The sequence below is a fragment of the Ptychodera flava genome, chromosome 7, assembly GCF_041260155.1.
Source record: "Ptychodera flava strain L36383 chromosome 7, AS_Pfla_20210202, whole genome shotgun sequence".
Taxonomy (NCBI): domain Eukaryota; kingdom Metazoa; phylum Hemichordata; class Enteropneusta; family Ptychoderidae; genus Ptychodera; species Ptychodera flava.
Window position 1 is genome coordinate 11,508,383 of NC_091934.1, and position 23,087 is coordinate 11,531,469.

Here is a 23,087-nt window from a genome sequence, read left to right on the forward strand (position 1 = left end):
GACTGGTCAGCTATAAAAAACAATGAAAATGTTTATGATCAAAAGTTTTTGAGATGCGCACATTTTAACAAATACAGAAATTATTAACATTATAAATAAAAGACTAAACTATTTTGTCAGGGATGGGACAGGTTGGAAATGAGGGGTGAGAGACAAAGGCACTCCTATTGCTGCATGTGGATGCAGCCACACCATTTCATTTACAGCATACTTATTCACTGTGTTGTGTTCAAGTTCCATATTGTACTGACTGTCATACAAGGATAACATAAGCAAATCAAATGAAATTAGAAAAGGATCAATGCTGTTGTGTGGATTTTGCTGCACACGGCTGATTTTAATATTTCGCCCTATATATTTGGTATCCAGCAAAGGCATATTTTGATGTAAAGTCAAAATTAACACTACATTGCTGACAATATATGTTACCGTTTCTGCATGAACTTTTCTTTTTTAAATTATAGAAAATACTTCGAACAGATTAACAATTATCGTGATGTCAACCCATGATTTTACATCACAAAGACTGTAATTCTGCTAATTTTTTTTATTTTTCAGTCACTTTATAAATTTTGCACTGCGCAAGATGATTGAACAAATTGCAATGTTTGAATTTGTAAACTCAAAGAATAAAATCCTTTGGTCACAGATTAAATTATTTTTTTAAAGGAATTTACTCTTAAACACTTTTAGCATATATTCTTTACACGGTCATGTATTTCAAGGAAAATATGCCTATTAAAAACAGTAATTTCTTCACTTTCAATATCTTTTGAATACTATGACAATTATCAGCCATGAGGTTTTACAAACACAAGACCAGATAAGCATTTTTCATCATTTCCACAGGACTCTGTGGAATATCCCTTAAAAACAGTTAAAAGTGACTTAAAATGATCACTTGGTATACATTTAATTTACAGATGCCAGGTTGTGTATTTCACATGCACTCAGGTCAGTAGGGAAGTGTGTCATTACTATTTTGGACAATTAATTCTTATTTCTGAATTATTAAACTTTTTTCCACACTGAACTATCTTTAGGCAGTTTATACTGTAGCTTAGAATTTTTTTCTGATTGATGTATTTAATCATCTTTTGGGTTCTTTGGGTCCATATCTCACCTCATGCCCCTACATCATCAACTATTTACCAATAACTCCATGCCAACAACCAATTACCTGACCTGGCCACACATTAGAGAAGGTACAGCGTCATTGACGGTATTTTTGGTATATAGGAATAACTTAGCAATACAATTTTTTTTGACAAAATGTCACGTGACCTCGGTGACCTTTGACCTCAAAATATACATATTTGTCCATAACTCAGTAACCACAAGTGGTACACCCTTCATATATGGTATGATTGGAGACCTTATGATGCTTCATACTGTACCTCATGAATTATGCGTATATCTATCAAACACTATCCATGAAATATCTACACATCTCCCTAATACATACTGATGACCCACGGTGTCCACTCAAGTCTCACTTTGATCAAGACAATTTTGTCATTTTTGGTCAAGAAAACTCGTTCTCAAAATTACTTTACTGATAGCTTTGTAATTTGCTACAAAAGTCCCGAGGGATGTTATTAGATAGATTTTCTGCTCAAAGTGTTGGGAAACCCCCAATTTTTAGCTCACATTTGGTTTTACCAATGTGAGTTTATCATATAGGCTGAAGTCGATGGCGTCTGTATGTATGTGTGTATGTATGCATGTATGTGTGTATGTAAAGTATGTCCGTCAACATCAAAAACACGCAAACCGCTGCCCGTTTCAGCTTGGTATTTGGTGTGTGGATGCACCTGGAATATAGATGGGATTTTGTTCAAATGAAGTCTGCATTGCCAAAATTATGCAAATGAGCTTACAAAATGTGAAAATGTTTAAGAATTAATAACTCAAGAACCGCTTTTTTGATTGCTTTGAAAATTTGTGTGCAAGTACCTTAGGTGAACCTTATACTAGGGGTGTCGCACGTCCGTTCAACTGCTCGCGCTGAGTCATAACTAGCTGATTACGGGTCAAATAAAATGTAAAAAAAATACGGAAAAACCGCATATTATCACGATTTTTTTTACAGGATTTATGTATTCAATAAAAATATCTTATCAAAACTCAATTTTTTTTGTAGTCTTCTTTGTTTTAAACCCGAAAAATGAAAGGTCAAAATGTCTGTGTTGCGGTACCGGCCGCCGCAGTACGCGTAGGCGGTCACTGGTACCCGGAGGCAAGTCGTGCGTAAACAGAATGGTTCTACTCCGGAATAAAAAGGACGCGATGCGTACGCCGTTCTACATACTCAGTACGCCCAAATAATCACGTGATGCCGGTACAAACAAACCCACATGTGTACTGAACGCGTATGGAAATACACGTACGTCTGTGCGCGTTTGCGCACATGGCTTTGTTTGTACCGTGGTCGATTCGAATTCCGGGTTTGGTCTATTCCGGGAATTCCCAAACCTCATTTAATATTAATATATGCAAAAATTGAAAGACCACGATTCGAGCTACATGGAACTTGTTTCCGATTGTCAATCGAAGCATTTTTGGCGGAGATATGATCGGCCAAACATTTTGAAATGTTTTTAAAACCCAACGAACTCAGAATATATGAAATCGGAATTCAAAATTTAATTCTAGAGCATTAGAGCTTTCAAATGATGCATAATTCATAGTGTCACGTGAGACACTGTAACCCCGATGAAAGGTTAAAGTTCCCGCCACTGTTGTTTCCAGTCAAAACAAACTACAAAATGGCCGCGACCTTTGAGCCTGGCGTACGCGTAAGCTTTGCCGATAATGAGGACTTCGCCGCCCGAACCACTGAAGGCGCAACGCTCAGTGATAAAATGACAGGTAAGTCAGAACTTCAAAGATGTTTTTGGTTAGAGGAATACTGAATGAATTTTTTATCAGATTTTAGTCTCGCGAACTTTGTATGTGTTCTAGAGAAAGCGTCATTGTTGCTATGAATACCGTCGAGTCAAGTCGCCGGCCGGCCGGCGGCTGTTACCAATGCATCGTTGTCATTCCGTTTTTGAATCAATGGCGAGTTCGCCTGTGAAAACTTTACGGTTTTTCGCTGGCAAGTGCTGGTTTTTGTCAACTTATCATTGGAAAATAAATATTAGTTTGAAAATTCAGGACGATAGTTACTACAGGTCATGAGGTCAACAACGCGACCAAATCACATGACACCCTCGATCAGCTGTTCCAATCCTTCGCCATCTAATTCTTCAGTTCCAACGATGATTTTTTGACAGGGTCATGACAACAGTTGTTTTTAAAATGTGAGATCACATTAACTCATATATTTGAGATCGTACCTTATGAAATCGACATACATAAGGCATAAACATATTCATTTTGTTGCTCAGCTAGTTTTTGTCATGTTGGCTTCTAAAAATAAGGAATAAATACTATTTTTTTATCATTATTTTTTATTATTATATTAATATAAATATTATTATTGTTATCATTATCAATTTATAGATAATGGATAATTTCTTTGCATGTACAAGGTAATCATTTATTTTATTTATTTTTAGACTTTGATTATGTTGTGACGAATTTGTATTGCACTTGAAATGCAATGTAATTAATTTTAAGTTCATTGTTACTGTTGATACTGAATTTTGTAGTGGATTACCCCCATGCAGGGCTCGAAATTAACTTTTAGTTTTAGTGTTGGTGGTCGACATGATAAACATTTTCAAAAGCTGGAAGTCAACAGGTAAAATCTTGATAGAATAACTTGCTCAGAAATAAAGTTTGAAAATCCCTGGGGCCCCTTGTGAATTTTTCAACTGTTAAACATCTTTTTATTTCAACAGGTACAATTAAAACTGACCGATAAGACTGACTGTTACTTGCACTGTATATGTATAGTGCTCTATATACAAATACATAGGTACAAATCATTATGAAATGTTTGCTGACGGGTGATATATACATGCAACAGTTTAAAACACATAGTAAAGTCCACCGATTGATCACCTGTAAACATAATACGGTACTCATTTAGGGTGAGGTAAACAAACTTCAAAGGACTGTGACATTTGACCTCCACATTGACAATTTTCTAAATGTTTGATCTTGGATTATTACTTTGTTCAATGATCATCCTTTCAAATGCCACTTTGTAATTGTGCACACTACTAGTTTACTATATAATATCAACTCTCAAGTTCAATCATGAAAACCTTTGTAAAAGCAAGGTCATTTTGTGGGTAGTACACAACATTAAGTGTTGCTGATCATGGTATTTCTATCAAGTCTTTCTTGCTGGAAGCAATGACCTCTGAAAGTTTTGAGTCATCTTTAATTTTGTAGTCAGGATGGCAAAGTACATATGTAAGATGTCAACTGCCGCAAGACTACCAGTAGTACCACTAATTTTGAGCCCTGTCAAGTATTTATAAAGATTCTGAATAAAATTATGGAATTTCGAATCAGCATATACTCAGTATTTGATCTTTGTTTTCCAGATCCTGGTGATTTCATTGGAGTGGAGTGTGAAAAACTTGGTGTAAATGTGCATAGTTTGCACACTGTGTCATCATCCCCTGTATGCCTAACCCACATGGCAGTAAGTGAACTTGACAAATTCAGACAAAATACCAATGCAACATGGAGAGATGCCTTGATATGGATGCAAAATCTCCTTGGAAAAGAAGCAGTGCCAATTGATGAAAAGAAATTGAGAGACTCTTGGTTATCCATCAGAAACAAACGAAATAAGGCTGTTAGAAATCAAGATGAAAAAGCAATAACTTGTCTGAAAGAAACAAAATGTGTTTTAATTAAGCCACGAAATGTCACCTGCAGGAAAGAGGATACTGGTATTAAAGAGAGAGAGTTAGCCCGGTTTGACAGAATGGTGTCAGCTGAAAAGGAGAGAAACAAAGAGCTTGAAAAACAGTTACATGATGCATACAAAGAAAATAGTAAAGTAAAATCAGTTCTACAAGATTATGAACAAATGGAGAAAGAGATTAAGTTCGAGGAAACCAAGTTGGCTAAAAGGAAAACAAACATGGATGAACTAGAAAGTCACTACAAACCACATAATGTTGATAGGAGAGAAAAACGAAAACAAATGAGAATAGAAGAGCTGGAGAAACAAATTGAGGAAAGGGATGAAAAAATATCATCTTTGGAGAAAAGACTGGAAAAACAAGCATCTTGTGAAAATTCAAGGAACTATTACAAACGAAAGGATAAATCACAGACACTGTCACAACAGCTCACAGAAAAATGCACAGAAATTAAAGATCTGAATAAAAAATGTGAAGACTTGAAGAAAGAAGTGGACAGACTTGAGTCAGATGTACACGAATTAAGAGAGGGAAAGAAACTCACTCTGAAAGATGGCACTCATTCCAACAGTTTATACAGTAATGATGTGCAGCGGTGTTATATGACTCTAGGGAGTCTAGGTGTCAGCACAAAAATATGAGCAAAGTTGCTGCTGCTGTCCTACAGATGATAGGCAAATTCAGTGTAAGTGAAACTGATTTGCCTGGAGAGACATTTTGCAGACTGATTCCTGTTGAAGCAAACCTGGTTTCATCAATACAGGTTGCAGAAGAATTGTCTAATTGCACACATGCAACCCAGCATAGTAATGGTACCTCCAGAGACGGACAAAAAGTTGTTGACTTTGAAGTGTCGTTGGGCAAAGGGAAAACCCGAACATCCGGTTTGATAGAAGTACATTCAGGCAATGCAGATACACAACTTGAAGCCTTTAATTTCATCATGGCAAAAATGGCTGAGCTGATAGATGATGATGATAGTACAACAACTGCCAAAGTCCTGTGTTCCAAAATAAAGAATACGATGGGGGACCAAGCAGCTACTCAAAAGCTTTTCAATGAGAAGTTAGAAGAGTACCGGTCAAACATTGTACCTGAAATTACAGAAAACTGGGACCATTTAGATGACAGGACAAAGGCCAAAAAGGTGTGAAATGAATCACTTTTTCTGTAATCTGCATGTGTTGATTGGAGCGGCAACGTATTGCGATAAAGCCATGAAGCAATTAGAGGAAGTATGGAGGGAAAAATATGGAAAGCTAGGAGTAGAGGGCCTGCGAGAATTTCAAGATAAAACAGGTCAATACTCATGGAAGCATACTGACTCTGCTACTCAGAGACTGATCAGGACTGTGTCTGATGCAGTAGCTCCTGGTGGAGACCAGAAAAGTGGTTGCATTGGCCACTTTGCGACATATAGATCCATGCATTCTGTCAGCAGCTGTCAAGTGGTGCCCTTCCGAGCCAACCGCTTCAATGTGATGTTTAAATGTGCCGCAGGTACCTACTATCATCATCGGCATATTTCACAGATGTTTTCAGATGGATATGTCAAAGCTGGAAACAAACTGCTTCGAGCAGTTCAGGCAGATGTTGCATGTCGACCACTGTTGGCTGGTGCTAGAGCCCTTGGAATCCTGCACAAGCACATCACTGAACCCTACTGGGAGTGGATCGAGAATGATAAGCTGCATATCATAGAGGGTGTAACTCCTCAAGTACAACAGTTGCAGAGTTTGTTAACTGAATGGAGTGATGATGCTACTCCACTGTTGTCCAGGGACATACCAGCACTCTTTAAACTGGATGACAATACCTATGTACCAGTCAAGAAAGACAGTGTATTTGATGCACTCTATCAAGATGTTGACTCTGAAGTACAAACTCTGACAAAGCAGGCTCTGGAAGTGTGTTGTAGTGCCTTGACTGTTCTTCTTGAAAGAAGATTCATAGACCAACTTCATGGCAAGTACAGCATCCCTGACAATGTTTCTGACCAAACGAAGGAAGAAACCAGTGGAATGCCAAAATCTAACAAAAGAGGTGAAAATGACTCTGGCTATTGGGCCTATGTAAAACAAATCAAACCCTCCATTGGCCCAATGGCCGCAGAAGGATCAGTCATGTACAGATGTAATGATACAGCCCAGTGGCTTGATGGCCTGAGTGATGACCACCTTAACAAAGTCATGAGAAAAGCAAGAACAGAAAGAAGAAACTGGATGAATAGATATAAGGAGAGACAGATGGCAACCGAAAAGCAGAAAGAGGAACTCATGAAGCAGCAAGCCAAGGAACAAGAAAACAAGAGCAAAAGAAAGTCTGATCAACTGAGAGAGTGGCTTGAGAAAATTAATGAGCATGGAGGTGAATGCAAGTCAGCTGAGGATGTAGATGTCTTTGTCCAAAACCTGAAAACAAAAACAAAACAGTTAAGTGGACTCAAGGCACACATCAACTTCTGTCGTGAAACCTACAGGTTTGACAGTGAGATTGCTCCGCTGATGAAATTCTCCAGAATGGGTAAACAGTTGACAGTTGAAGAGCTGACATCAAACCTGAAGCTAATCATTGAGACTATAAAAGCTGGAGGTCTGAAACCTGTAAACGAGAAAGATCAGGATGTTAGCATTGCATCATCATCATTGCCAGAACTTACAGAAGAACAACAGGAAGAAATGACAGACATGATCAGTAGAATCAAGGCAAATTTCTCAAAAGAAGCCATTGGCGCCTCCTAGAGAGCTGTTAAAATAGTTGACAGGGAAAAGGAGATGATAACAGAGGAAAATAAACGTGACAGTGAGGAAAGTTCTTCTGAAAGTGGCAGTGACATTGAGTCTGATGGAGAGGATGACACATACCATTCTGCCCCGGATGACAAGGTCTACAATCCAGGAGACATTGTGATAACTGCTTATGAAGACCACTGGTACCCAGGAAGTGTCATCTCTGTAAATCCTGACAGCACACTCAACGTCACTTATAATATAAGTTATATGCAGAGACAGGGAACAGGATTTTCTTGGCCATTTGCACCAGACGTACAAGTTACACACCCTAAATTTGTAATCAGTTCGGCAGTAGTTCTTACCCCACAGAATTACAGTGGCAGATTATTCAGAATTGAGAATTGTGATAAAATTGAAAAAGAATATAATCAATATTATAATAAGTACTTTGTACATCACTGGCCTCCAAAAAAACGAAGTCGGAAGAAATAAAAACCAAAAGAGAACTTCATCAGGTATAAAGAAACTTTTATTCATTGGATGATATGCGGTTTTACCGAAATGAAAATTCACTGACAGCTGAAAACAAAGAATTGCTTTACTTGTATGATATATGGTTACCATAGCAACATGTAAACACAATATGTAACATTTAACCGGATGAAGTACTATATACTTTTCAGATTTCATTCCATGCAACTTTTCCCATACTGTCTAATTTGTATATGTACTTCATGTGTAAGTCTGCGGATTACCAGTAATGTTGTTTTAGGGAGACTTTATGCTGTTGCCATGGAAACTAATACTTACCCTGTCAAAGTGGAACTTGTATGTGAGACCCAGAAAAGATTTAAATGTAGTTATTTGCTACATTCAATGTCATCATCAATTATTCATATTTAATATTATGCTTATCTTTAAAATTTGGGGATGGTTGCCATGGAAACTTGTATTTCTGTACCGTTTAGCGCAAAAATGATATCATCATTGGAAAGATCATCAAAAATTACCTACTAGATGATGCAGCTAATACTTTGTGACCCTACTGTTTCACAAATTTGCAAAATTTACGCTCAATTAGTTGTTTATTTATTACAAACGGACTTTTACTGCTACTATCAATTCAAATAGAGGGGTCCTCATTTTATTTATTTAAAATACACTCAGTTAAATTTGTCATTTTATCAAAAAGTCACATTTTTGGCATTTTTCTTTGAAAAACTTTGAAAAAGCCAGAACTTCAAAGTGCTGTAAATTTTTTACGGATTGTCCGATACTGAAAATGTAAGAAGTTAAATGTTTTTTCAGAGAAATCTCTCTTACATAATAATGGAAACTGGTTTGTTTCTTAATTATAATATTTTTGTGTGACACCCCTACTTATACAGTTTTATGAATATTGTGAAGATATCCTTAATTTTGTATTTTTGCTGAATTTTTTTGTGATTTTTCTCATTTTCAGTAAAAATTCTTCTTCTCTGAAACCGCCAGCCCAATCGCTCTCAAATTTGCGTTGTCTCTTTGCAAGGGTGTCACTCTTCTAATTTGTTGAAATTATGACAAAATGTGGAAAATTACTATTTTTGTGCAATTTTGTCATTTTTGGTCAAAAAATCTTAGACAGTATTTCCTTTTTAAAACCCCTGGACAGACAGCTTTCATATTTGGTACACAGACGTTTAGATATGTGGAAATTGTCCTGAAATATAAAAAATTGTATTTTTAAGACAATATTGTCATTTTTGGTCAAGAAAACTTTATCTCAAAATTACTTGTTTGATAGCTTTGTAATTTGGTATAAAGTCCCTTGTTTGATAGCTTTGTAATTTGGTATAAAGTCCCGAAAGATGTTATTAGATAAATTTTCAGCTCAAAGTGTTGGGAAACCCCAAAATTTGTATATTTTAGGTACTTTTCTCAGTTTGTGACCTTAAATGACCTACACCAACCCAGGATATGTTGTGAGACAATTTTGAAGGCTGTGAACATAATTTTGTCATATTTGGTACCAATTTGTAGGAAAATTTGATCCAGAAAACAAAGCTGAGGTGATTTTTAGCTCCCATGGCCATATGTATATATGGCAATGGAAGCTATTCTTATAGGCTAGGGAAATGTCTGTATGTATGTATGTCTGTATGTCTGTATGTCTGTCCGTCAACATCAAAAACTCCAAAACTGCTGTACATTTCATCTTGATATTTGGTGTGTACATGGATGATGGGCTGTAGATGAGATTTTGTTCAAATGAAGTTGTCATTGCCAAAAATATGCAAATTAAGTGAAAAAATGTAAAAACAATCAAAATTGAAAAAACTCAATAACCACTGAGCAGATTACATGAAAAATTAGCATGTAAGTACTTTGGGCTGACATGAAATGATTGTGCACATCTTGGGTCAGTATCTTGGACTTGCTATTTTTCATGAATTTTTTTGTAATTTTCTACCATTTTTGGTCAAAAAATCTCCTGCTCTGAAACCACAAGTCCGATTGATTTGAAACTTGGTATGGAAGTGCATAGGTGTGACCTTTCCCAAATTTGGGGAAATCGTGGTGAAATTTGCATATTTTAGTTTACACGTCCATAGACTCCGATGTATAAGGCAGATCTCCATAGACTCCCATGTATAAGGCCACGAAAAATAAAAATTTAGTTTCTCATCGTATTCATATTGCAAAAAGGATGCAGTGACACAATTTTTAGTCCCCACGGATGAAGTCCAGTGAGCTTATAGATTGGGTCATGTCCGTCTGTTCGTCCATCCGTGAGTCCATCCGTTCACACATATATCTCGGATATTTTGACAAAATGTCATGTGACCTTGATGACCTTTGATCTCAAATATACATATTTGTCCATAACTCAGTAACCACAAGTGCTACAGCCTTCATGTATGGTATGATGGGACAGCTTATGACGCCACATATTGTACCTCATTAATTATGCACATATCTAATTTTGAGTGAGCCAATAGAGCTAGAGGTCTGATTTTTGGTATATAGGGATAACTTAGCAAAACAATTTTTTGACAAAATGTCACGTGACCTCGGTGACCTTTGACCTCAAATATACATATTTGTCCATAACTCGGTAACCACAAGTGCTACAGCCTTCATGTATGGTATGATTGGACACCTTATGACGCCACATACTGTACCTCAATAATTATGTGCATATCTAATTTTGAGCGAGCCAATAGAGCTGGATGTCTGATTTTTGGTATATAGGGATAACTATAGGAGAGAAATTTTTTGACCAAATGTCATGTGACCTCGATGACCTTTTACCTAAAATATATGTTTATGTCAATAAATAAGTAACCACAAGTGCTATGTCTTTTGTATTTAGTAGGGTGGGAGACCTTATACTTTGTATGGAAGTGCATAGGAGTGACCTTTGCCAAATTTGGGGAAATCGTGGTGAAATTTGCATATTTTTAGTTTACACGTCCATAGACTCCCATGTATAAGGCAGATCTCCATAGACTCCCGTGTATAAGGCCACGAAAAATAAAAATTTAGTTTCTCATCGTATTCATATTGCAAAAAGGATGCAGTGACACAATTTTTAGTCCCCACGGATGAAGTCCAGTGAGCTTATAGATTGGGTCATGTCCGTCTGTTCGTCCATCCGTGAGTCCATCCGTTCACGCATATATCTCGGATATTTTGACAAAATGTCATGTGACCTTGGTGACCTTTGATCTCAAATATACATATTTGTCCATAACTCGGTAACCACAAGTGCTACAGCCTTCATGTATGGTACGATGGGACACCTTATGACGCCACATATTGTACCTCATTAATTATGTGCATATCTAATTTTGAGCGAGCCAATAGAGCTAGAGGTCTGATTTTTGGTATATAGGGATAACTTAGCAAAACAGTTTTTTTTGACAAAATGTCACGTGACCTCTGTGACCTTTGACCTCAAATATACATATTTGTCCATAACTCAGTAACTCAGTAACCACAAGTGCTACAGCCTTCTTGTATGGTATGATGGGACACATTATGACGCCACGTATTGTACCTCATTAATTATGCGCATATCTAATTTTGAGCGAGCCAATAGAGCTAGAGGTCTGATTTTTGGTATATAGGGATAACTTAGCAAAACAAATTTTTTGACAAAATGTCACGTGACCTCTGTGACCTTTGACCTCAAATATACATATTTGTCCATAACTCAGTAACCACAAGTGCTACAGCCTTCTTGTATGGTATGATGGGACACATTATGACGCCACATATTGTACCTCATTAATTATGCGCATATCTAATTTTGAGCGAGCCAATAGAGCTATAGGTCTGATTTTTGGTATATAGGGATAACTTAGCAAAACAATTTTTTTGACAAAATGTCACGTGACCTCTGTGACCTTTGACCTCAAATATACATATTTGTCCATAACTCAGTAACCACAAGTGCTACAGCCTTCTTGTATGGTATGATGTGACACATTATGACGCCACATATTGTACCTCATTAATTATGCGCATATCTAATTTTGAGCGAGCCAATAGAGCTATAGGTCTGATTTTTGGTATATAGGGATAACTAAGCAAAACAATTTTTTTGACAAAATGTCACGTGACCTCTGTGACCTTTGACCTCAAATATACATATTTGTCCATAACTCAGTAACCACAAGTGCTACAGCCTTCATGTATGGTATGATGGGACACCTTATGACGCCACATATTGTACCTCATTAATTATGTGCATATCTAAGTTTGAGCGAGCCTATAGAGCTAGAGGTCTGATTTTTGGTATATAGGGATAACTTAGCAATATAATTTTTTTGACAAAACGTCACGTGACCTCGGTGACCTCTGACCTCAAATATACATATTTGTCCATAACTCAGTAACCACAAGTGCTACACCCTTCATGTATGGTATGATGGGACACCTTATGACGCCACATATTGTACCTCATTAATTATGTGCATATCTAATTTGAGCGAGCCAATAGAGCTAGAGGTCTGATTTTTGGTATATAGGGATAACTTAGCAAAACAATTTTCTTGACAAAACGTCACGTTACCTCGGTGACCTTTGACCTCAAATATACATATTTGTCCATAACTCAGTAACCACAAGTGCTACACCCTTCATGTATGGTATGATGGGACAGCTTATGACGCCACATATTGTACCTCATTAATTATGCACATATCTAATTTTGAGCGAGCCAATAGAGCTAGAGGTCTGATTTTTGGTATATAGGAATAACTTAGCAAAACAATTTTTTTGACAAAATGTCATGTGACCTTGGTGACCTTTGACCTCAAATATACATATTTTTCCATAACTCGGTAACCACAAGTGCTGCACCCTTCATGTTTGGTATGATGGGACACCCTATGACGCCACATACTGTACCTCAATAATTATGCGCATATCTCATTCTGAGCGAGCCAATAGAGCTGGATGTCTGATTTTTGGTATATAGGGATAACTATAGGAGAGAAATTCTTTGACAAAATATCATGTGACCTCGATGACCTTTTACCTAAAATATATGTTTCTGTCAATAAATAAGTAACCACAAGTGCTATGTCCTTTGTATTTAGTAAGATGGGAGACCTTATGACAACACACGCTTTACCTCATTAATTATGTACACATCTAATTCTGGGCAAGCGAATAGAGCTAGAGATCTGATTTTTTGGCATATAGGGATTAATTAGCAATATAATTTTTTTTGTTCAAATGTCATGTGACCTCGATGACCTTTGACCTTGATTATACATATATATGCATATTTCAGTAACCACAAGTTCTATACCCTCCAATTTTGATAGGATATTAGACCTTAAGTGCTGTTTACATTAGAATGATAACACTCATGGCATTAATTAAAAATCTCCAAGGTTGTAAATGTACTTCCTGTCATTTGGTCTTATGTAATACCAAGGGGTGGAACATTTGATATTCAGGAGGGGGTAGGGTCTAGATGATCGATGATGCAGCATTACTTTTTTACCAGATCCCTTGTGCATTTTTTGCCCACTCCCACCGTTTCTTTTTATCAAGCCTTCTCTGTTTTTTGTTGTTGACATTTGCTTATGTATTTAGGATCTGCTTCTCCCATTGCTATAGAAGTTGATATGCATGTTCCTAAAGGTGACCTCCAGTACCTAAGTTGGAGACCTTATTTGCTTTTGTCATTCTTGTTTTTCCTGGTTTAAATATTTCTTGAATGGACCAATTCAAACCGAATGTGAGCACATAGTGTCCTTGACGGTATTTTTTATATTTTAGGAAATTCAGTTCTCAGTTTGTGACCTTAAATGACCTACACCAACCCAGGATATGTTGTGAGACAGTTTCAAAGGCTGTGAACATAATTTTGTCATATTTGGTATCAATTTGTAGTAAAATTTGATCCAGACAAAGCAGAGGTAAATTTGTTTAATTGCGAACCAATTTTTGCAACTTTTGCATGTAAGACACACAAGAACTGATGAGAAATTTGGATCCGGGATAATTCCAGATGTCGTAATCACCCCAACAGTGGAAGGCATTTCACTATCTGTAACTAATTTAAGTGCTATTTACATTCGAATGGAAGCTCCCATAGCATTAATTAAAACATCCCCAAGGTTGTAAATATATTTCCTGCCAGCTGGTCTTATGTAAACATGGTCTACCAAGGGGTGGAACATTTGATATTCAGGAGGGGGTAGGGTCTAGGAGATTGATGAGGTAGCATTACTTTTTACCAGATCCCTTGTACATGTTTTTCCCACTCTTTGTTTTTCCCCACTCTCCCACCTCTTCTTTTTATCAAGATAGTTTTTCTTGTTTTGTTTTCATAGATCGGTAAAACAAAGTAAAAAATTTGAAGAAGAAGAGAAGAAAGCTGCAGTGGATCCTGGACCAAAGTTACACCTTAATTTGAAAGAAGGACAGACGATAAAAATAAATAAATAGGGGTATGTTCTCTATCTCTTACCTGTTTGCTGATACTTTTCAACATGATGTGCATGTAGTTTTCATAATTCCAGATCAGTGCCATCAATGAATGATTTAAGATCAGCACTATCAATGAATGATTTGTATTGGTACAAACAATAAATAATTCAAGATTGGTACCATCAATGAATGCCCTTACATGCAGAATCTGTGAAGGAAGAGCTTTCTTAATGCAATTATGCACACATCTCACTAATTAATATGTTAAATAAGGTCTCCTCAAACCAACTGTCATGCATCATTAAGAAATGTCCCACCACACATCCTGGTGCATGTAGCCAGCAGCTTTTCTGAGCTGTTATTCAATGATCTAATTAAAATTAAACTCGTCTGGTATAAGCTTTATCATTCATGTATCAACTGACCTATAATATCAATGTTGTCATATCACATTTGCACATTCTGTTATCAGAGTAAAAAGTCAAGTACAGGTGTAGCAAGACCCAAGCGTACAGGACAAGTTGGGTTTTTACCACCACCACCAGGCTCAAAAATACCAACTTTAACTCCACCACCAGGCCAAGCTGGACAGACTCAACCACAGGAGCCTGCTCAACAAGCCAGCCATAATTTGTTTGGTAAGCTCTGTTTGCTTGGATGAACTTTTCAGTGGTGCCAGTCAGAGAAGCTGACCATTCTTTCAATTTTCTTTAAATTCAGGAACAACAATTAAAAGAGACATATGAATGTGAAAGATTTTAGTATTCACATATTTTATCATATACAACCATCTCTTGCAACAAGTGTGTTTTTCAAAAAGTTTGTCAATTATTAAATATCAAAGAGTGAACTTAAATATCAAGAATTTCGCTCGCATGATAGTTCAACATAATAAATACTACTGCAATGGATGAACTCATCTTTCTCATTAAGGTAAAATGCCCCTAGCAGACAGATAATAATAATAATAATAATAATAATAATAATAATAATAATAATCTTTATTCGCCAGAAACGACAAAACATTCACAATGTTTGCTTTTCAACTCAAGAAGGAACCTGATCCTGGCTGGAGCCACAAAAATAGTTCTTTAGAACTAGTCGAGCTTGTGGCCCCAAAACGAAACTATGAGTAAAATGCGTTGCATTTGCATCAGGCTGACATTGAAATTTAAATACGAAATAGATAAATATACATCAAAATGGTGAAAGTAAGGTGACAGAAAGAGAATGAAAAACTGATCAAGTAGAAAGAAGATATTGCTTCAATTGTAACTTAAATGAGGTTCTATTATCAATTTTTTTCAATGAGTCAGGTAGCGAATTCCAATGCTTAGTTGCAGCGTATTTGAGACTGTGCTGAGTTATAGAGAGGTTTACTTTAGGGATGTAGAAATTGTCGTTCCTTGCAAGTCATGTTGGGTAATTATGGGGCAATCTGTCGAGGTAGTGATATTCATCATGAACAAAGCGATTTTTCTTTAAGTCAAAAATTAATAGGCAAGTATTTAATTTACATTGCTTGTTGATGTCAAGAATGTTGAGTTTCTGGAAAAGGGGGACAGTATGAGTACGGAAATCTGAAAAGGTGATAAGTCGTACCAACTTTTTTTGTAAAATGAGAATGGGTTGGAGAAAAGTTGAGTATGTGTTTCCCCATATTTCAATGCAGTAGCAAATTCGAGGAAGAATCATTGAGTTGTACAGTAGGATGAGAGTTGATCTGGGAACAAAATGACGGATTTGTGAGATAACACCTACAAGGGGCGCGATGGATTTGCTAACTTTATCAATATGTGTTTTCCACGTCATGTGGTGATCTATGGAAATTCCTAAGTAGTTGGTTGATAAGACGCCTTGAATTGGGGATCCGTCAACACTCAACTTTCCAACAGTATTTACAGATTTCCTAGCTGACTTAATTATCATATTATTTGTCTTATCTGAGTTTATAGTTAACTTATTGGCATTGCACCACTTACAAACCTTATGAAAATCAATATCTATATCATTGATGTCTATAACTGAGTTGTTTAGATATTTAAATAAGTTGGTGTCATCAGCAAACAGTCTAAAATGAAGGTTACTAGTTGAGTTCACAATATCATTTATGTACAACAAGAAAAGAATAGGCCCTAAAATTGACCCTTGTGGGACTCCACATTTGATTGGCTTGTACGAGGATGACTTGTTACCGATGGAGACTGTTTGCTGACGATTTGACAAGTAACTCTTAAACCAAAGAAGTGGTAAACGTCTAATTCCATAGTGTTCAAGCTTTTGAAGAAGAATGCTGTGATTTAAAGTGTCAAATGCCTTGCGAAGATCAATGAAAATACCGAAGGTTATCAGATCATTGTCTAGTTTTTCAGCAATATCAGAGATGAGCTCTGCTATAGCAAGTTTTGTGTTGTGTTTCTTACGAAATCCATATTGACATTTTGAAAGAATATCATATCTGTCAAGGTAATTGATGAGCTGTTTATTAACAATTGACTCAAAGATTTTACTGAAAATGGGTAGAATGGAAATGGGGCGATAGTTGCACGCATCTGAGGTAGAACCTTTTTTGTAGACCGGAATCACTTTCGCTATTTTTAATTGGTCGGGGAAAATGCCATGGCTAAATGAACAATTGATAATATGAGCAAGTGGATGACTAATAACAGGTGCAGCATGTTGAAAATTTTTGGGGTGAATCTTGTCATGACCTATTGATTTTTTTGAGTCTAGACGTCCAATTTCGCTGATGATTTCTTGTTCACTGACAGGGTGAAAGAAATACGAGTTTGTATATTGTCCATGTAAATAGTGGTGAAAGTCAACATTCGCTTTGATTTTAGCAGCAAGGTTTGGACCAATATTGGTGAAATAATCATTAAATTCTTCTGCTATGTCAATACTATTTGAGAGGGGCGTTTTTTCGGGATCGTTGCGATTTAAAGTAGTGGGGAACGTTTTATTCTGACTTTTGTTAAGAATTTCTCTGATCACTTCCCAAGTTTTGTTTGTGTCCCCTCCGGCATTGAGCATTGAAACTGCAAAATATTTCTTCTTGGCTGACTTCAGGAGTTTTGTAAGAACGTTTCTATATTTATTATACTTGTGCTTTAATTCGACATTTTGTGGGTTGTTTTTGACTTTCGTGAATAGTTTGTGTTTAGTCCTAATTGATTTCATTAGGCCAGAAGAAAGCCAGGGCTTGCAGATAGATTTAGAATTGTTCTTAACTAATCTAATTTGAACATGTTTATTCATGACTTCGAGAAAAATGTTGTTAAATATCTCATATGCCTCATTAGGATCGGAGCTATCATACACGGGCAGCCAAGAAACATTATTTAAATCGTGTAAGAATGCGTTCTGGTTATAACTCCTGAAGTCATATTTATAAGTATTTGAGTTGGAATTGAAAACATGACTAAATTGTTTAAGGACGCCAAAAATTGGATAATGATCGCTAATATCTGTCTGAATTGTACCACATTCAATGAAATAATTTGTAATATTGGTAAGAAAATGATCGATAATAGTACTGGCTTGGTCTGTGACTCTTGTTGGTGTGTTGATGATTTGGGAGACATTATAAGAATTCACAAGTGTAAAGTAATTTGAAGATGGAGGAGCATCCGCTGACATATCAATATTCAAATCACCTAGGATAACACAATCCTGACCTTTGGCTGACAGCTGGTGGAGGCTAGCCTCAAAACTCTCAATAAATTCATTGTAGGGTGTATTCGGTTTTCTATAGATAACACCTATTAGTACTTTTTTGTTATTATTGAGGCTATCAAAAAAGATAGATTCACAGTGCATAATTTTGGAGGTGTTAATGCAAGTGTAAGAAACCGAGTCATGAATGTACAATGCTACCCCTCCACCTTTAGACTCTTCTCTGTTGCAAGTAAGCAAATTATATGAAGGTAAATTGAAAAGATTTGCATCGTTTGAGTTCAACCATGTTTCTGAAAGAGCCAAGAATGAAAACTGGTATTGTAAGACATCTAAGAATGATACAAAATCATCATAATGTTTGGGCAGTGAACGAATGTTCAGATGCAAAAAAGAACAGGAGTTTTTGACAATCTCAGTGCTCGATCTGAAGTGTTCGACGCTGTGCGCCCTACAATTAAATTTGATCGTAGTGTCGTCAATTATCATGGGAAAATGTAGCTAAAATTACAAGAGAAACCGTGAAATACGAGTGAGAATTTACATTACTTTATGCGCTGAATGTCTCTTTCTGAGTTGATGTTTATCGCCGGGATTTCATTATCTTTTGGACGTATATCTTCCTGTTTTGAGTCCAGATATATTTCCATTTCACTGCTTTTCGCTTTACGTTGACGTCGTGGAACAGTTTTTTGTTATTTCTGGTTAATTGTTCGTTGATGTAGATAATATGGTTATCCTGCCTTTGATGAGTTATACCGATATCGGATGCTGTCTTCTTATGAAATTTTTCTTTGCACTATAAAGTTTGTTTCGAACTGATCGTCTTGTGAACCTCACGATGATTGCAGTTGGTTGTAGATCTCTCCTCTTGGGCAATCGATGACTGATGTCGATGTCATTATCCGTGACTTGTACACCCACAGCTTCTGCCACTCTTTTTACTATGTCGTCAGTATTTTCTTCGTTTGTTTCGGGTATGCCATGTATTTCTAGGTTGTTACGTCTCGTGTATTGCTGCATTTCTTCAATCTCGTCTTCTGCTGCTTTTAGTTTTCCTTCAGTTGTTTCCAACTTCTGGCGGAGAGCTGTATTTTCCATGGTGATTTCTTGCATTTGTTTTCGGTAATCTTCAAAGCAGGTGCTCATGAAATTTACTGACTCCTAAAGCTCTCGTAGGGTGGATGTCACGGAAGATAACTGATCAACCTTATGACATAAAGTTGCAAGTCTACCTTCGACACTTGATACTGGTACTTCACCGTGGCCTTCCGCCATCTTGTCTTTGTTGTTCTGTGACAGTCTTCCACTTGTCCTGGGAAATCGTCTTGCTTCACATCGGGGACATAAATCTAAGTCGCCTTGACACAAATGGACATCCTTTTTAGTGCCACAGTCGTTACACTTCATTTTCAACAGATTTCAAGGTACCATTTTAACAGTCAGGCTCAGTTTTCTCGAAATGAGACGGAGCGTTGTGAAAACACGTCCGTCACCGACAGTGGCAGTTCGTAGAAAAAAAAAAAAATGATATTCAGTCACACATTTTTTCCACACATTTTTACTAGTGTACCACTTGTGGGGGATCATTTTAGAGCTCTTGGAGTAAAAAAATTCAGTCTTAGTTTTTTGAAGATCGAAATATTATTTTCAAAAGAAATATAAGATAGGGATGGCAGCCTTTTTGAATTTCAAATATTTGGAGACCCCTGATTTTTATTCTTGATTAAGTAAAAGAATGGTTGAAAGTGTCATTTCAAGGAAAGTTTGAGCAAAAGTTTAATTCTTTCACTTTTGAGGGACACACTACATAAACTTCACATTGAGTGATGTTCACAAAACATAATATTACAGTAATATTATGTTTTATGAACATCGCTCAATTACTCGTTAATCAAAATCAACATACTTATCAACACATCCTACATGTACATGTGCGTAATGCTCAAAATTATTACCAATAACTGAATTCCAGTCAGGACCATAATTAAGTTCTCAATTTGAAACTTGACATAATCCATTGTATCGAGATAATTAAGTCATTGTATTACAATATGATTAAGAAAAATGGATAAAAATGTATATCTTTTAAAACAAATATTATGGAATTATTGTGGCAAGCTATAGCTATTTTCCCCATAGTGTAAATGATGTGTATTTGTTGATATCTCACCGTATTCCGTCTTCCAGAATAATATTTCATTCTGTGTTATTAATTTGGTAAAACTGTAAGTGTAATATCAGTAATAATGCCATACAACTGTTACACCTTTTAAGTTTCAATGGCTATGTAATTAGATGATAGAAGTTTATTTACGAGTATTTTGTCATGATAGTCATGAAATAAGATTATCATAGGATGGTGAGTGTTTATTTGAATATCAGTAAAGCTGTCAAGACACAGTGTGCATGGTATTGTACCATACCCATGCAAATTACATATAGGCCCTGAAAGGATCTACATGTTACTTATACCTGTAAATCTATTTTGTTGACACAGAGCAGCAGACTGGAAAATGGATCAGCATGACTGGAAAGGAAGGTTACGGGTTGCCAAGGGCAATGACTGTATCATCAAACTACCGGTAGAAGACAAGACAAGCGGTGAGTTGACTGATGCAGTCAAATGCTAAAAGCCTTGTTCTGTTGGATGTGTCAACTTCTAATAGTGCTATCCTGTTAGGTCATAAAAGCAATTTTGAATTGAAATATATTTTCATCCACCTGGCATGTCTCTTGACATATAGCTTTGAAAATACAGATACCCGTAGTGCCAATTTTTTGTAATTAGTTCCAGAGACCAGCTCTGGAACTCTTAGTTTTTGCTCACTTTCCTTCTTTCTTTCTTTCTTTCTTTCTCTTTCTTTCTTTCTTTCTCTATTTCCGGTATTACTATCATAGAACATGCTATACACAAATTTTACCTTATTTACCCAGAATGCATTGCGACACGCTTATGACGTCATCGCTCAGCTCGGACGGGTTTTACGGGCATTTCTTGTTTATTTATTTATTTATTTTTTATTCTACCAGGCGCCAAATGTAAAAAAAATAATTTACACAATCAAGCTTTTTTAGAGATAGAAAAGATGGAAAATGTATATATAGAGAGAAATTATATATATATATATATATATATATATATATATATACGCATATAGGGTATGCATTTATACATGTAGAATACATGCATAAATACGTACATACATACATACATACATACATACATACATACATACATACGTATGTGCACACATACATTCGCAAAAACATGCATAAACACACACACTATACATACATATGAAAAAACACAGATACATACATGCATACATACATACATACATACATACATACATACATACATACATACATACATACATACATACATTACATAAATACATAGAGCCTGGACTTGGATAAATTTACAATCAGCCTCGCTTTCGACATACAGTTGAAAACGAGGTTGAATGTAATTTTTTTCAACTGTGAGCTTGTCTCGAAAATATTTACATTCAGCCTCGCTTTCGACATACAGTTGAAAACGAGGTTGAATGTACATTTTTTCAACTGTAAGCGTATGTCTCGAAAATATTTACATTCAACCTCGTTTTCACTTTGCATACAGCTGTAAAATTTTCTATACACGTAATACCAACTGCAAAACTTTATATACAGTCTCGTTAACGTTTTCACATAGATGGGACTCGGAAATTTATTTTCACATAGATGGGACTCGGAAATTTACACGCTGGGAAGTTTTATACACAGACTCGGTGGAAAATTTTTACATACAGCTAGCTGGGAAGTTTTATACACAGACTCGGTGCGAAAATTTTACATACAGCTAGCTGGGAAGTTTTATACACAGACTCGGTGGGAAAATTTTACATACAGCTAGCTGGGAAGTTTTATACACAGACTCGGTGGGAAAATTTTACATACAGCCAGCTGGGAAGTTTTATACACAGACTCGGTGCGAAAATTTTACATACGCTAGCTGGGAAGTTTTATACACAGACTCGGTTGGAAATTTTACATACAGCCAGCTAGGAAGTTTTATACACAGACTCGGCGGGAAAATTTTACATACAGCTAGCTGGGAAGTTTTATACACAGACTCCGTGGGAAACTTTTACATACAGACTCGTCTTGGATTGAGTGTAATACCTGGTGATCATAAAGCGTGATTGAACTCTGCCCGGTATCGTACGCGGCTAGACCCTGGCAAGACGAAAGCCAATACACGCATAGTGCTGGCGCTTGTGCTATTCACGTGCATTTGAACTTTCCGGTTTATTTTGTCTAGTAAGGTAGCCACAACAATGATCGTGGTATTGCTATCAGGTGAGATCACCACTGATCTGGGCTGCTCGCAGCCTAGCCCTGTGTACATGTCTGTGAGTTCCCGGCGTTATACGGCCGGGAACACACAGAGACCTGTACGCAGGGCTACTCGTCAACCATACAACGGCGTCAACCATACAAAGATCGTTCACTGAGACCGCTGAAGTCCGTCAGCTGTGCAACGAACTTTCGCGGTCTACACAGTTACGAGAATAAAGACAAAAATTTAACACTGAAATCTTGGTGCAATAAACCCATGCACAATGATGGATGAAGATAAATTTGAGTAAAAGACAGCATGCTTGGTCTTGGACTTTCTTCGGGCTCGGGGCATTTGACACTGACAGAAGGAGCATGGGGCATGGAGCTAAGGGACTAGTCAGTTGCTTCAGCCAGAGGGGCGGTGGATTCATTGGGTCACCCTGTTTTTGACTTTGGTGATGGGGGGCACCATGTTTTGAAATGCCCAATAGGGGGGTCAGTGTGTTTTTCAAGTTCAACGAGGGCTCATAATTGCATAAAATGCATTGTGCCAGCCTCAAATTTCAGCATTGAGTTGCATTTTAGGGCGCCC

General features: G+C 36.7%; 2 protein-coding genes across 5 annotated transcripts in view; both read left to right on the forward strand.

Annotated features, from left to right (window-relative positions):
• Positions 1 to 23,087, forward strand: part of LOC139136792 (NECAP-like protein CG9132) — a 101,487-nt gene that overhangs the window by 59,015 nt on the left and 19,385 nt on the right. For all 3 annotated transcript variants that reach the window (XM_070704627.1, XM_070704628.1, XM_070704629.1), the window contains 3 exons: positions 14,398 to 14,514; positions 14,967 to 15,132; positions 20,670 to 20,773. In XM_070704627.1, the coding sequence (XP_070560728.1) occupies positions 14,398 to 14,405 (8 nt within the window). In that variant the 3' untranslated portion in view covers positions 14,406 to 14,514; positions 14,967 to 15,132; positions 20,670 to 20,773. The remainder of the gene's footprint in view (positions 1 to 14,397; positions 14,515 to 14,966; positions 15,133 to 20,669; positions 20,774 to 23,087) is intronic.
• Positions 2,517 to 11,511, forward strand: LOC139136783 (uncharacterized). 2 transcript variants are annotated; one of them, XM_070704618.1, is made up of 3 exons: positions 2,517 to 2,871; positions 3,508 to 3,536; positions 4,503 to 11,511. In XM_070704618.1, the coding sequence occupies exon 3, from the start codon at positions 5,957 to 5,959 to the stop codon at positions 7,571 to 7,573; it is 1,617 nt and encodes a 538-aa protein (XP_070560719.1). In that variant the 5' UTR covers positions 2,517 to 2,871; positions 3,508 to 3,536; positions 4,503 to 5,956; the 3' UTR covers positions 7,574 to 11,511. The 2 variants fall into 2 exon arrangements, with proteins under 2 accessions (XP_070560719.1, XP_070560720.1); XM_070704619.1 differs by lacking the exon at positions 3,508 to 3,536.

Coding starts and splice junctions, on each gene's coding strand:
- LOC139136783 (XM_070704618.1), top strand. CDS start 5,957: ATGACAGGACAAAGGCCAAAAAGGTGTGAAATGAATCACTTTTTCTGT.